General features: G+C 36.0%; 1 protein-coding gene across 3 annotated transcripts in view; it reads left to right on the top strand.

Moving 5' to 3' along the window:
- The first annotated feature begins 216 nt into the window (after nt 1–216).
- LOC149542746 (signal peptide peptidase) overlaps nt 217–9,586 on the top strand; it is a 32,762-nt gene continuing 23,392 nt past the window's right edge. For all 3 annotated transcript variants that reach the window (XM_089797635.1, XM_089797637.1, XM_089797636.1), the window contains exons 1-2: nt 217–356; nt 5,973–6,088. In XM_089797635.1, coding sequence (XP_089653761.1) covers nt 317–356; nt 5,973–6,088 — 156 coding nt within the window. In that variant the 5' untranslated portion in view covers nt 217–316. The remainder of the gene's footprint in view (nt 357–5,972; nt 6,089–9,586) is intronic.

Genomic DNA, 9,586 nt, shown 5'->3' with positions numbered 1-9,586 from the left:
AAATATCTCCTACTTAATACTATCAAACACCCTCATGTGTTAGGCCTAGGTCCTTTTACTAGTGAAATATCAAATTAATTTTCCGTCTATTGACCTGGTATAATAATAATAATAATAATAATCAAAATTTTACCAATTCAGAAAAAAAGGGACTTCCCGAGGCTAATCTGCGAAGCCTCGTCTTTACTAAATAAATTTCGAAACGTTGATCTTATCGGTTGGATGTTTCCATATCAAACACGACAGAAATTAACGTCTTGGGCAATTTGCTGAGAAGTGGGGAACAGGAGAATTACAATTTTATTTTCGCAGAGCCATGAAGATCACCGAAAAACTAGCGAATCTTGCACTAGCAGGTTTGTACATCTCCGCTGCAGATCTCGGCTATGCCCATTTTGTGATGGGCGACTTCTCATTTGTATGCAATGAACAGGAAATTCGCGAGACGCTTAATTTTATAAGCTTTTTGGGTCGTAAAGATTGATGGATCATTCTTTATGCATTTTTTGTTTATTTGAATCCTTTGTTAATGGATGCAATTTCGATCTTTTCTCGATCCAATTTTAAATGCCGTCGTGGATGTTTCTTTTTGCAAGGGTTTATATTCATTTCTATTTCTCGTGGTGGTTGTGTGGTTACGCGCATTTAGTCTTATTATTTAGCTTATTCCTGAATTTTCTTTGTGCGTTCTTTTTGGTGAGTGAAGACTGGTTTTCCCCAGAAGTTGGAGAATTATGAGTTAGGGTTTCCAAACGACAAGATCAATATAATTCATTGACTAACACACGGTAGTATGGATCGTGTCCTTGTGGAAATTCGTAAGACTCTAGTCTATTTTGCATTTTATGACAAAAATATGGATAGAGATGTAATGCATTTGTTGTGAAGATTGGCTATGCAACAAACAAAAACAAATAGAACGACATACTTTATCCTTGTTACATGGTGGTGCCAAAGAACCCTCTCATATTCTGGGCTGTGGTATATCTGCAAACTGGAGGAAGATCGTCATTGGTATTTGTGGGCTGAGAATCTCGAGAGGTGGTTTTGATCCTTCCCAGCTAAGTAAAAATGGTTTACCAAACCAAGCAAAATACCTAAAAAGGACGTTTGAGAAGTCTGCAAAAGTCAAATGATCTTTGACTGATATGCTAATGTTGTAAAGTACCAGAGACTTGATATAAATTTGTAGGATAATGGAATAAGAACAAGTTTCCATGCGCTCAGGATAATGGATTGACACCTTTTTTATTCTGTCTGAAAGCACAAGACCAGGAACACGTTACGAGCAAATGTTGGTAAAACAAAAATTCCTCAGACTGGATAAGGAGAATGATAATAATTCTGTGTAAAATATTTTCTTTTTCTTTTTCCCGTGGCTTACTTTTCTTGATGGATCACAGTTGCAAATAATTTGTTTGGGTATAATTTGAAAGAATCCCCAATGCATTTAAACTTTAAAAAATTTAATTGTTTGAAGACTACTATTGGAAGTTTACAGGTGTAGCTCTCATCCAAACCATGGACTAATTCCTAAATGTTGATTTTATTGGATTGATTTCCATATCAAAATTGATAAATTTTCATGTTTTTGCTATTTGTTGAAACGTGGGAATAAGGGATTAAAATTTCATTCTCACAGAACCATGAAGATTGCCGAAAAGATAGCAAATTGTGCTTTAGCAGGTGTGGATGTCTCTGCTACAGATATAGGATATGTCTATTTTGTGTTGGGTGACATCTCATTTGCATGCTTTTGACAGGAAATTTGCGAGACTGTTATATTTATTAGTTGTTTGGGTCATAATTATTGATAGATCATCATTGAAGATTGTTACGGTTTCTTGGCATCTTCTTCTAGTTGATGCAACTTGGGTCTCTTCTTGATTGAATTTGAAATACTGTCGTGGATGTTCTTTAGCTAGAGTTTATATTTATTTCTATTTATCTTGGTGATTGTGATTATGCCCATGTAGTTTTATAATTTTATTACATCTTTGCAATTTGTTGAAGAGTGGGAATAAGATACTATAATTTCGGTCTCGCAGAGCCATGAACATTGCTGAAAAGGTAGCGAATCTTATGTTGGGTGACTTTTCATTATCATTTGTATGCTTTTAACAGGGAATCTGTGAGGCTGTTGAATTATTGATTGTTTGAATTGTAATAATTGATTGATCATCTTTGAAGAATATTATTGTTTCTTTGGATCTTCTGCTTGTTGATGCAACTTGGATCTCTTCTTGATCCAATTTGAAATACTGTCATGGATTTTTTTTTTGCAAGGGTTAGTATTTATTTCTTTTTCTCACATTGGTTGACCATTGTGTGATTACACCAATTTAGATTTATTATTTTAATTAAAGCTTATTACTGAATTACCGTTGTCATTTTTTTTTTTGGGGAAGGGAAGACTGGCTTTCCCCAGAAGTTGGGGGGTTATGAGTTAGGGTTTTTAAACAATGGGTTTAATATAATTCCTTGACTAAAAGACTATAGTATGGATCTGTTCCTTGGGGAACTGTGTGAGACTCCAATCTATTTTGCATGTTATGACAAAACTGTAATGCATGTGTTATGAAGATTTACCGAGTAACAAAGTGAAGCTAATAGAACGACACACCTAATCCATGTTACATGGTAGTGTCAAATAAGCCTGTCATATCCTGGGCTTTGGTATAGCTGCGAATTGGAGGGAGATACTCATTGGCACTTGTGGACCGAGAATCTCAAGACTTGGATTGATCCCTCCTGGTCAAGAAAAAGTGGTCCACCAAACCAAGAAAAATATAATAAAAAAAAAATACAGTCAAAGAAGTTTGCGAGAGTCGAATGCTGTTTGACTAATATGTTAGTACTTGCGAACCAGAAGAGTGGTAAATATATACTTGTAGGATAAGGGAATGTGAAAAAGTTTGACATATTTTGACATCAGGGCAAAGGGACAAGACCACACACGTGCTCCAAGTAGATTTTGCTAAAATGGAAACCCCTTTTATTCGATAAAGAGAATGAGAACAATTCTGTGTATGTGGATTCAAAACAAAATTCTTATGTTTCTTTTCCTGTGGCTTTCTATGCTCGATGGGCCACAATTGCAGATAATCTTTTGGGTATAAGCTGAAATAAATCCCAATGCATCTAAACTTTTGAAATATTTGAAGGCTATTATTGGATGGTTATAATGGTTGCTCTGTTCCAAACCATTGATTATTTTCTGAATTCTAAACAGTGACATGTACGATTTGGCATTAATGCTTGGTTGCGCTAGGAGGTGTGGTGGAGGTGTATGGTTGTAGTGTGACAGCCACAAACTCTGAATGAAGTCTGACTATTGTAACGACAGCAGCAAATAATGCTCAAGCAATAAATATTAATGATGAACACCAGCTACATATGTTGAGAAATCTTGAAAATTAGCAATAGCAATGATATTTTGAAAGTATAATTCAGTTCAATTGCTTGCAAGTTAATATCCTCAATAATTCACTGTAGTGACAGTGGCAAGGTGAAAATGACATTATTTCTTTGGGCACAAATGTGACCTTTGTGTGGAATCACCTCTTACGGACAAAAAGGTCTTCAACTTCAAATGCAACTTTGGGAATTAAGAAAATTGTTGTCTTAAAGATCTTTGAAATGTTTAATTTTTTTTGTCCTTCGATGAAAAGATGAACACAAAGCTCAGTGTTTGGAAAGTATTTAAAAGTATAAAATGACAAGTGATGATTTGATGTGAGCTTCAATTTTATAGGCACCTCACTTTGGAACCTCTTACCAAAGTCTTCCCTGGCAAACCCAAAGTCTGTTCTAGTTATTGCAAAAGTCTGGTCCTTATCATATTCTTGCAAAAGTCTGCTGCAGACCTTGAAAGTCTGTACACATTCTGTCAGATTAACCAGGCACGAATTTTGCTATTTTTATGGCAGAATTTGCAAATCTGCAGAGGACCCAGGCTGAATTTGGCCAAAAAATGGATTTTTTTTTAAACTTTTTAAAAGTTTCTATGGTCTATTTGAGTCAATCCAACCCTCTAACCCCCAAAATAGACCACTAAAGTGGTCCATAAGGTAAACACTTGTCATTTGGACTAAAACATTAATATATATGGTGGTGTACTTTGTTATGTCACTTTGCTATTGGCATAGTGGTGTATGAACTTATTTTCTGTTACATATATATACATATACATACACACACACACACACACATATTTAAAAAAACATGTTTTTGTACCGATGAACCCAAAATGAATTCAAACCCAAATAAATTTGATCGAATTCCAAAGTCAAATCTTGAACTGGCATCCGAACCAGCAACATAGATTTTATTGTATTAGTATTTGGTTTGCATTTTCCTTTTGTGCACTTTCAAATTACATCTAAAAGCTGCTTTTTCAATTACATTTTGAATAATGTAGAAAACACTGTAAAAATATTACATAGGATTAAAAGTAATATTTTATGTTGCTCTTTTAAATATAAAGTGATCGAATCTAGTGAAAATATCATTATTTTTATTTTTCTTGCTGTATCCTTCAGCTTAGGGGAAAAGGGTTTAGGCTAGACGTCTTTTCTATGGATCTAATCCTAATAAGGGGACATGACAATCTACCCTTTGTAGAATCTTGCCCTCAAGCAATTGCAAACTTGGATGCTCAAGCGTTATTGTATCAACACTATGAATTATGCTGTAATGTCCATAGAGTCTAGATCCTATTACTATGAAGTGAAGCAACACTTGCTTAATATGGCTATGCAAGCTTAGATATACATATATTATTGTGCCAACTTTATGAATCATGCTATATCTCCATAGAGTCTAGACCCAAGTGAAATAACTCTTGCCAAAAATCACTATGAGATCTACTATCTCTGTCACGCACTGATTTTTGTGCAACTTGTGTAATTTGATCATTTATTTGGAAAACTATTTGAAATTTTGAGGAAAAGTATCAAAAAATTGTAGAGGATTAGTTAGTTTATCAAGAACAAGACTGCAAACCTTGGTGAGGTGGATGATGAAATTTCCACCTGTCACAACTTGCAAATCCACCTTTAGATATCACTAAGGGGATTTAAACTTGGATCTGCATCGTGAGAACCATATGACTTTTTCTGTTTTAGCACAATTTCTTTGATCCATTGCCTTAAGTATCATTTTATTAGTCGTTCTTTTACATTTCATAGGATCACTGTTTAACTTTCTTGTACTCTTGAGTCTTTTCTTCAATTGCCATACTAACTTATTTTCATTGACTTCAATAATATGTTTTCCAACTATTACAGTGTCACAATTTAAATACAACAGTAATGGTAACTAGGGAGTCCTCTGTCATTGCTAAATTTTATAGTTTCAAGCAGAGAATTACGTACTTTGTATTGAACTCATGAAATGTGCTTTATTATTGTTCGCAGACATAATTTTGTTAAAGGACATGATGACTAGGATTGCAATGTTATCTGTGGTGGTCATAGCTGCTCAACTGCATGCTGTATTTGCCTTGGCATCTCAATGCAAACTTGCCTACTAACCACAAATCAAAATAATTTTAATGATGGATCTAAATATAGCAGATTTACATGAATGGAGAACTAACAACAAAACAAAAGTTTTAATTTTCTTATGGATATCATTGTGTAGGCAGTTGCAAACCACCTTATAAATATCAACTGTTAAGTTGTGAAATGTGAAAGCAATTTTTGTAAACAACAAAAAATTAGGAGTGTTTTGTACTCATTAAACCAGATTACGACTGCAGGTTGTTTGATATGCAAAAATATTTTTGTAATATTCATTTTTATCAGTTCCTTATATTTGTAGTTTAGTTTATTGCTTGCTTGTGATTGGATACCATTGACAACCTATGTGAAATTAAACAAAAATATCACCCTGAATCTGCTCCGCTTATCTGATCTAACAAATTTCTCAATGGCAATCTTCTAAATCAGTTTTAATGCTGCGATTTGCAGGTTTATCATTAGCACCTTTGGTTGTAAAGGTGAATCCAAATTTGAATGTTGTCTTGACAGCATGTCTTACTGTATATGTTGGTTGCCATCGTTCAGTCAAGGCTGCACCGCCTATGGTAAGTGCAGAGTTTTCTTTGTCTTTAAAAAAATCTTCGAGGGTTTCTTTGTGTCTATTCCTTTCCTTTTTCTACAGCGATTTTTCTTCTTGATCGAGGAATTTTAGAAAACCGTTGGTATGTGGTGCATGAACTTAATGATCTACTTTGGCTTAGATTAAATGACTGAGGACTATCCATTCTGCTTTGTTCTAATGGGACTCGCCTAATTCTTTATTTTATTTTTGATTCTTTGGAACTCTGCATTTTATCACATATTGTGAAAAGATAAAAAAGTTAGCAAGCGATAATGCCATTATTGCTTCTGTTGCAGTACTACTGCATAGATCTTTATGTTGTACATGTAAGAAGCACAGACTGATGCTTGCATTTTGGTTTGAGCACTATGAAGCAGGTTTCACACCTTGAATGTATTACAATAATAGCTAAGTCGTCTATTATTAGTTAATGGTTATCTATTGTAAATATCTAGTTAGATTTCGCTTTTTTAGCTTTATCTATTAGAATAGAATATTTCTATTCTTTTTATAGTTTCCTAAGGAAACATTGCTTTATTCTTTTGTATAAATTGACCTTTCGGTCTTTGTTAATAACAAGCAAGTATTTACCAATTACTTCCATAATACGGTATCAGAGCCTAGACTTCAAATTTTTTCGTTTTTTTTATAATTTCTTTCGAAATTATCTGTTTCCAATTTTTTTTTTTTCCAAAATTCTTTTTGAAGTCTTTTACGTGCTTCATAATACCTAGTCACGGCTAGGCTTTCAGAGACAAAAATCTGTGAATTCATTTGAAAAAAAGGCCTATTTTCTTGGGCATTTTTTTTTTTTGAAAATTGCAATCTGCAAATCAGTGATTTCTTTGGTGTTATTTTTTCTTGGGTATTTTAGTTTGTGTTGTCCCTACAAAAATGCCCCTATTTTGGAACAAATTGGGCATCTTTTTGCTTGCAAGCGTCCTTTTTTTGACTATTTTTTTTTGAAACCCTAATTTTTGAGCTCGAAAAAATATTTTGATTTCAGATTCTTGGTAGGTTTTTCGAGAGCTCAACTAGGTTGTCGTCCATTTTTTTTGGGTGCCTCAATTTTCAAGCCAGCAAATCGAGAAAACGACAACATATTGCTTTTGGGTTTTTCAAGCTCTCTTCTGGGTCATTGAGATTTTTTTGGGTCTTCCATTTTTTTGCCTCAAAGAACGTGCTTTCATAGATTTTCACAATTTTCATTGAAAAACGTGCCATGGCATCTTTGACAAACATTCTGCTCCAACATAACTCCCAATTTACTGGTTGAAATTATGACACCTGGAAGCAGCGGATCATTGCAATTTTGGAATATCGGAACATCGATCAACTTGTTATGCGTGTTACGAAGCGTCCGATTTCTTCAGGTCTTGATCAAGATACATGGGATCTGAATAATTGAGAGGCAGTGATGCTTCTCAAATTTTTTGTGGCTAATGATCAGCTTTCTCAGATTCCATCCGACAAGACAGTTGCCGAGATCTGGACACATCTCAAAGGTCTTCATGAGATTTTTGACAAAAGCAGAGCCTTCTTTCTGAAAAATACTTTGTTTTCTATTGTCATGGATGAGTGCACCTCGCTCTAGGCACACCTGAATCGGATTCAGGAAATTCGTGATTAGTTACTTGCCATCAGTCGCAAGATGGAGGAAGAGAATATTGTGGTTATCACTCTTTGGAGTTTACCAAAATCTTATGAGCATTTTATCGACTCTCAACATCACATCTTTTGGTGTTGATTTGAAGTTCACTGATCCTGTTGCTTCAGCAAGATCGGTGGAAACAACAGTTTGGTAGCAGCGCCAGTTCCACTTCCAATGAGCAAGCCTTTGCTGCAAAATCCTTGCAGAAGGATAAAGGCAACTTTTAGTAGCCATCTCAGCAGAAGTCTTCTACTCCAGCATCAAATGGTTCCCAAAAGAAGAACATTCAATGCCAACTATTGCCACAAGTTTGGACACATGAGGGTTGAATGTTGAAAACGCATAGCTGCACAGTCTAAGCAATTAGGTTCGCAGCCCAAAGTGAATAGTGCAAAGCACATTGAGCAGGTGGAATCTACCTTTTACACCTTCATGGCTAAAAGACCTACCATGTGAAGTCGTGTGCTTGGTACATTGATTCAGGTGCCTCTTGTCATTTTACTCACTGCAAAGACTAGTTTACTGACTACCAGCCTTATTCAGACTCTGTTATTTTTGGTGGCGGAGAAGAGTACACAGTTGTCGGTAAAGGCAATATTAAGATTCAGTGTGTTGGGAGGAATCTCATATTCCTTGATGTGTACTATGTTCTAGGGATGGAACTAAATCTACTCTCAGTTAGTCAGTTGCTGCGACATTCTCTACACTTGGCAGTCACCCTCAGTTCACATCAGTGCACCATCATTGATTGGGTGACTAAGTCTACTATTGCAATGGGTCTTGAGGATCATGGTCTTTTCAGAGTTACTGATTATGGTGATTCTCAGGACTTAGCTATGGTTGCTCAGCAGTCTTCTGTTAGCACACTTTGGCATCAACAATATGGGCACTTAAATGTGCATTATCTCTCACAGCTTGCTTGGGATGAGCTTGTTCTTGGATTGCTAGAGATTCAGTCTCAACAGCTTGGAGTTTGTGATGCATGCTAGGCTAGGAAGCAACATCGCACACCTTTTACCAGTGGCGACTCATGGCGAGCTTCTCAGGTACTTCAGCTTGTACATGCCGATATCTGCGGCCCTATGGCCACTTCTGTTCTTGGGTTCAGCTATTTTCTATTGTTTGTTGACGATTTCAGTAGAAAAATGTGGGTGTATTTCCTTAAAGAGAAATCAGATGCATTTCCTGTATTTTAGAAGTTTAAACCTTTAGTTGAAAAAGAGTCTAGGAAATCTTTTATTACTCTTAGATCAGACAATGGGGTGGAATTTTGTTCTAATGTTTTCTCCAGCTTCTTGGATACACATGGCATCAAACGCCAATTAACCACACCCCACACGCCACACAGAACTGTGTAGTTGAACGTTGGAGCAGGACAATCATTGAGATGACTCGATCCATGCTCGAACACATAATGTTCCGAAGCAGTTTTGGGCAGAAGCATGTTCCGAAGCAAGTAACACTGCAGTTTATCTATTGAACCGATCATCCATAGTGGCGATCAAAAGTAAAACTCCATAAGAGGCCTAGTTAGGTCGCAAGCCCAGAATCAGTCACCTAAAGGTTTTTGGCTCCCTTGCTTTTGCTTGGATCCCTGATACTTCACGCACCAAGTTGGACACCAAGAGTCAGAAACTCATGCTTGCTGGATATAGCAGTCTTTACAAAGCCTATTGCTTGATCGATGTTGAGACATCTTGTCTCATCTACAGTCATGATGTAGTCTTTGATGAGCAGTGAGGACCTTTCATGCTTGTTTCTCTTGTTCCCGATTCAACAGACCAGCCTATGTAGGCTCATGATTTGGGAGTTTGGCTTCCATTAGGTCCA

This window comes from Cupressus sempervirens, chromosome 8, assembly GCF_028749045.1.
Source record: "Cupressus sempervirens isolate cs-2001-9-10 chromosome 8, ASM2874904v1, whole genome shotgun sequence".
NCBI lineage: Eukaryota > Viridiplantae > Streptophyta > Pinopsida > Cupressales > Cupressaceae > Cupressus > Cupressus sempervirens.
This window is presented reverse-complemented; position numbering and strand designations above follow the sequence as displayed.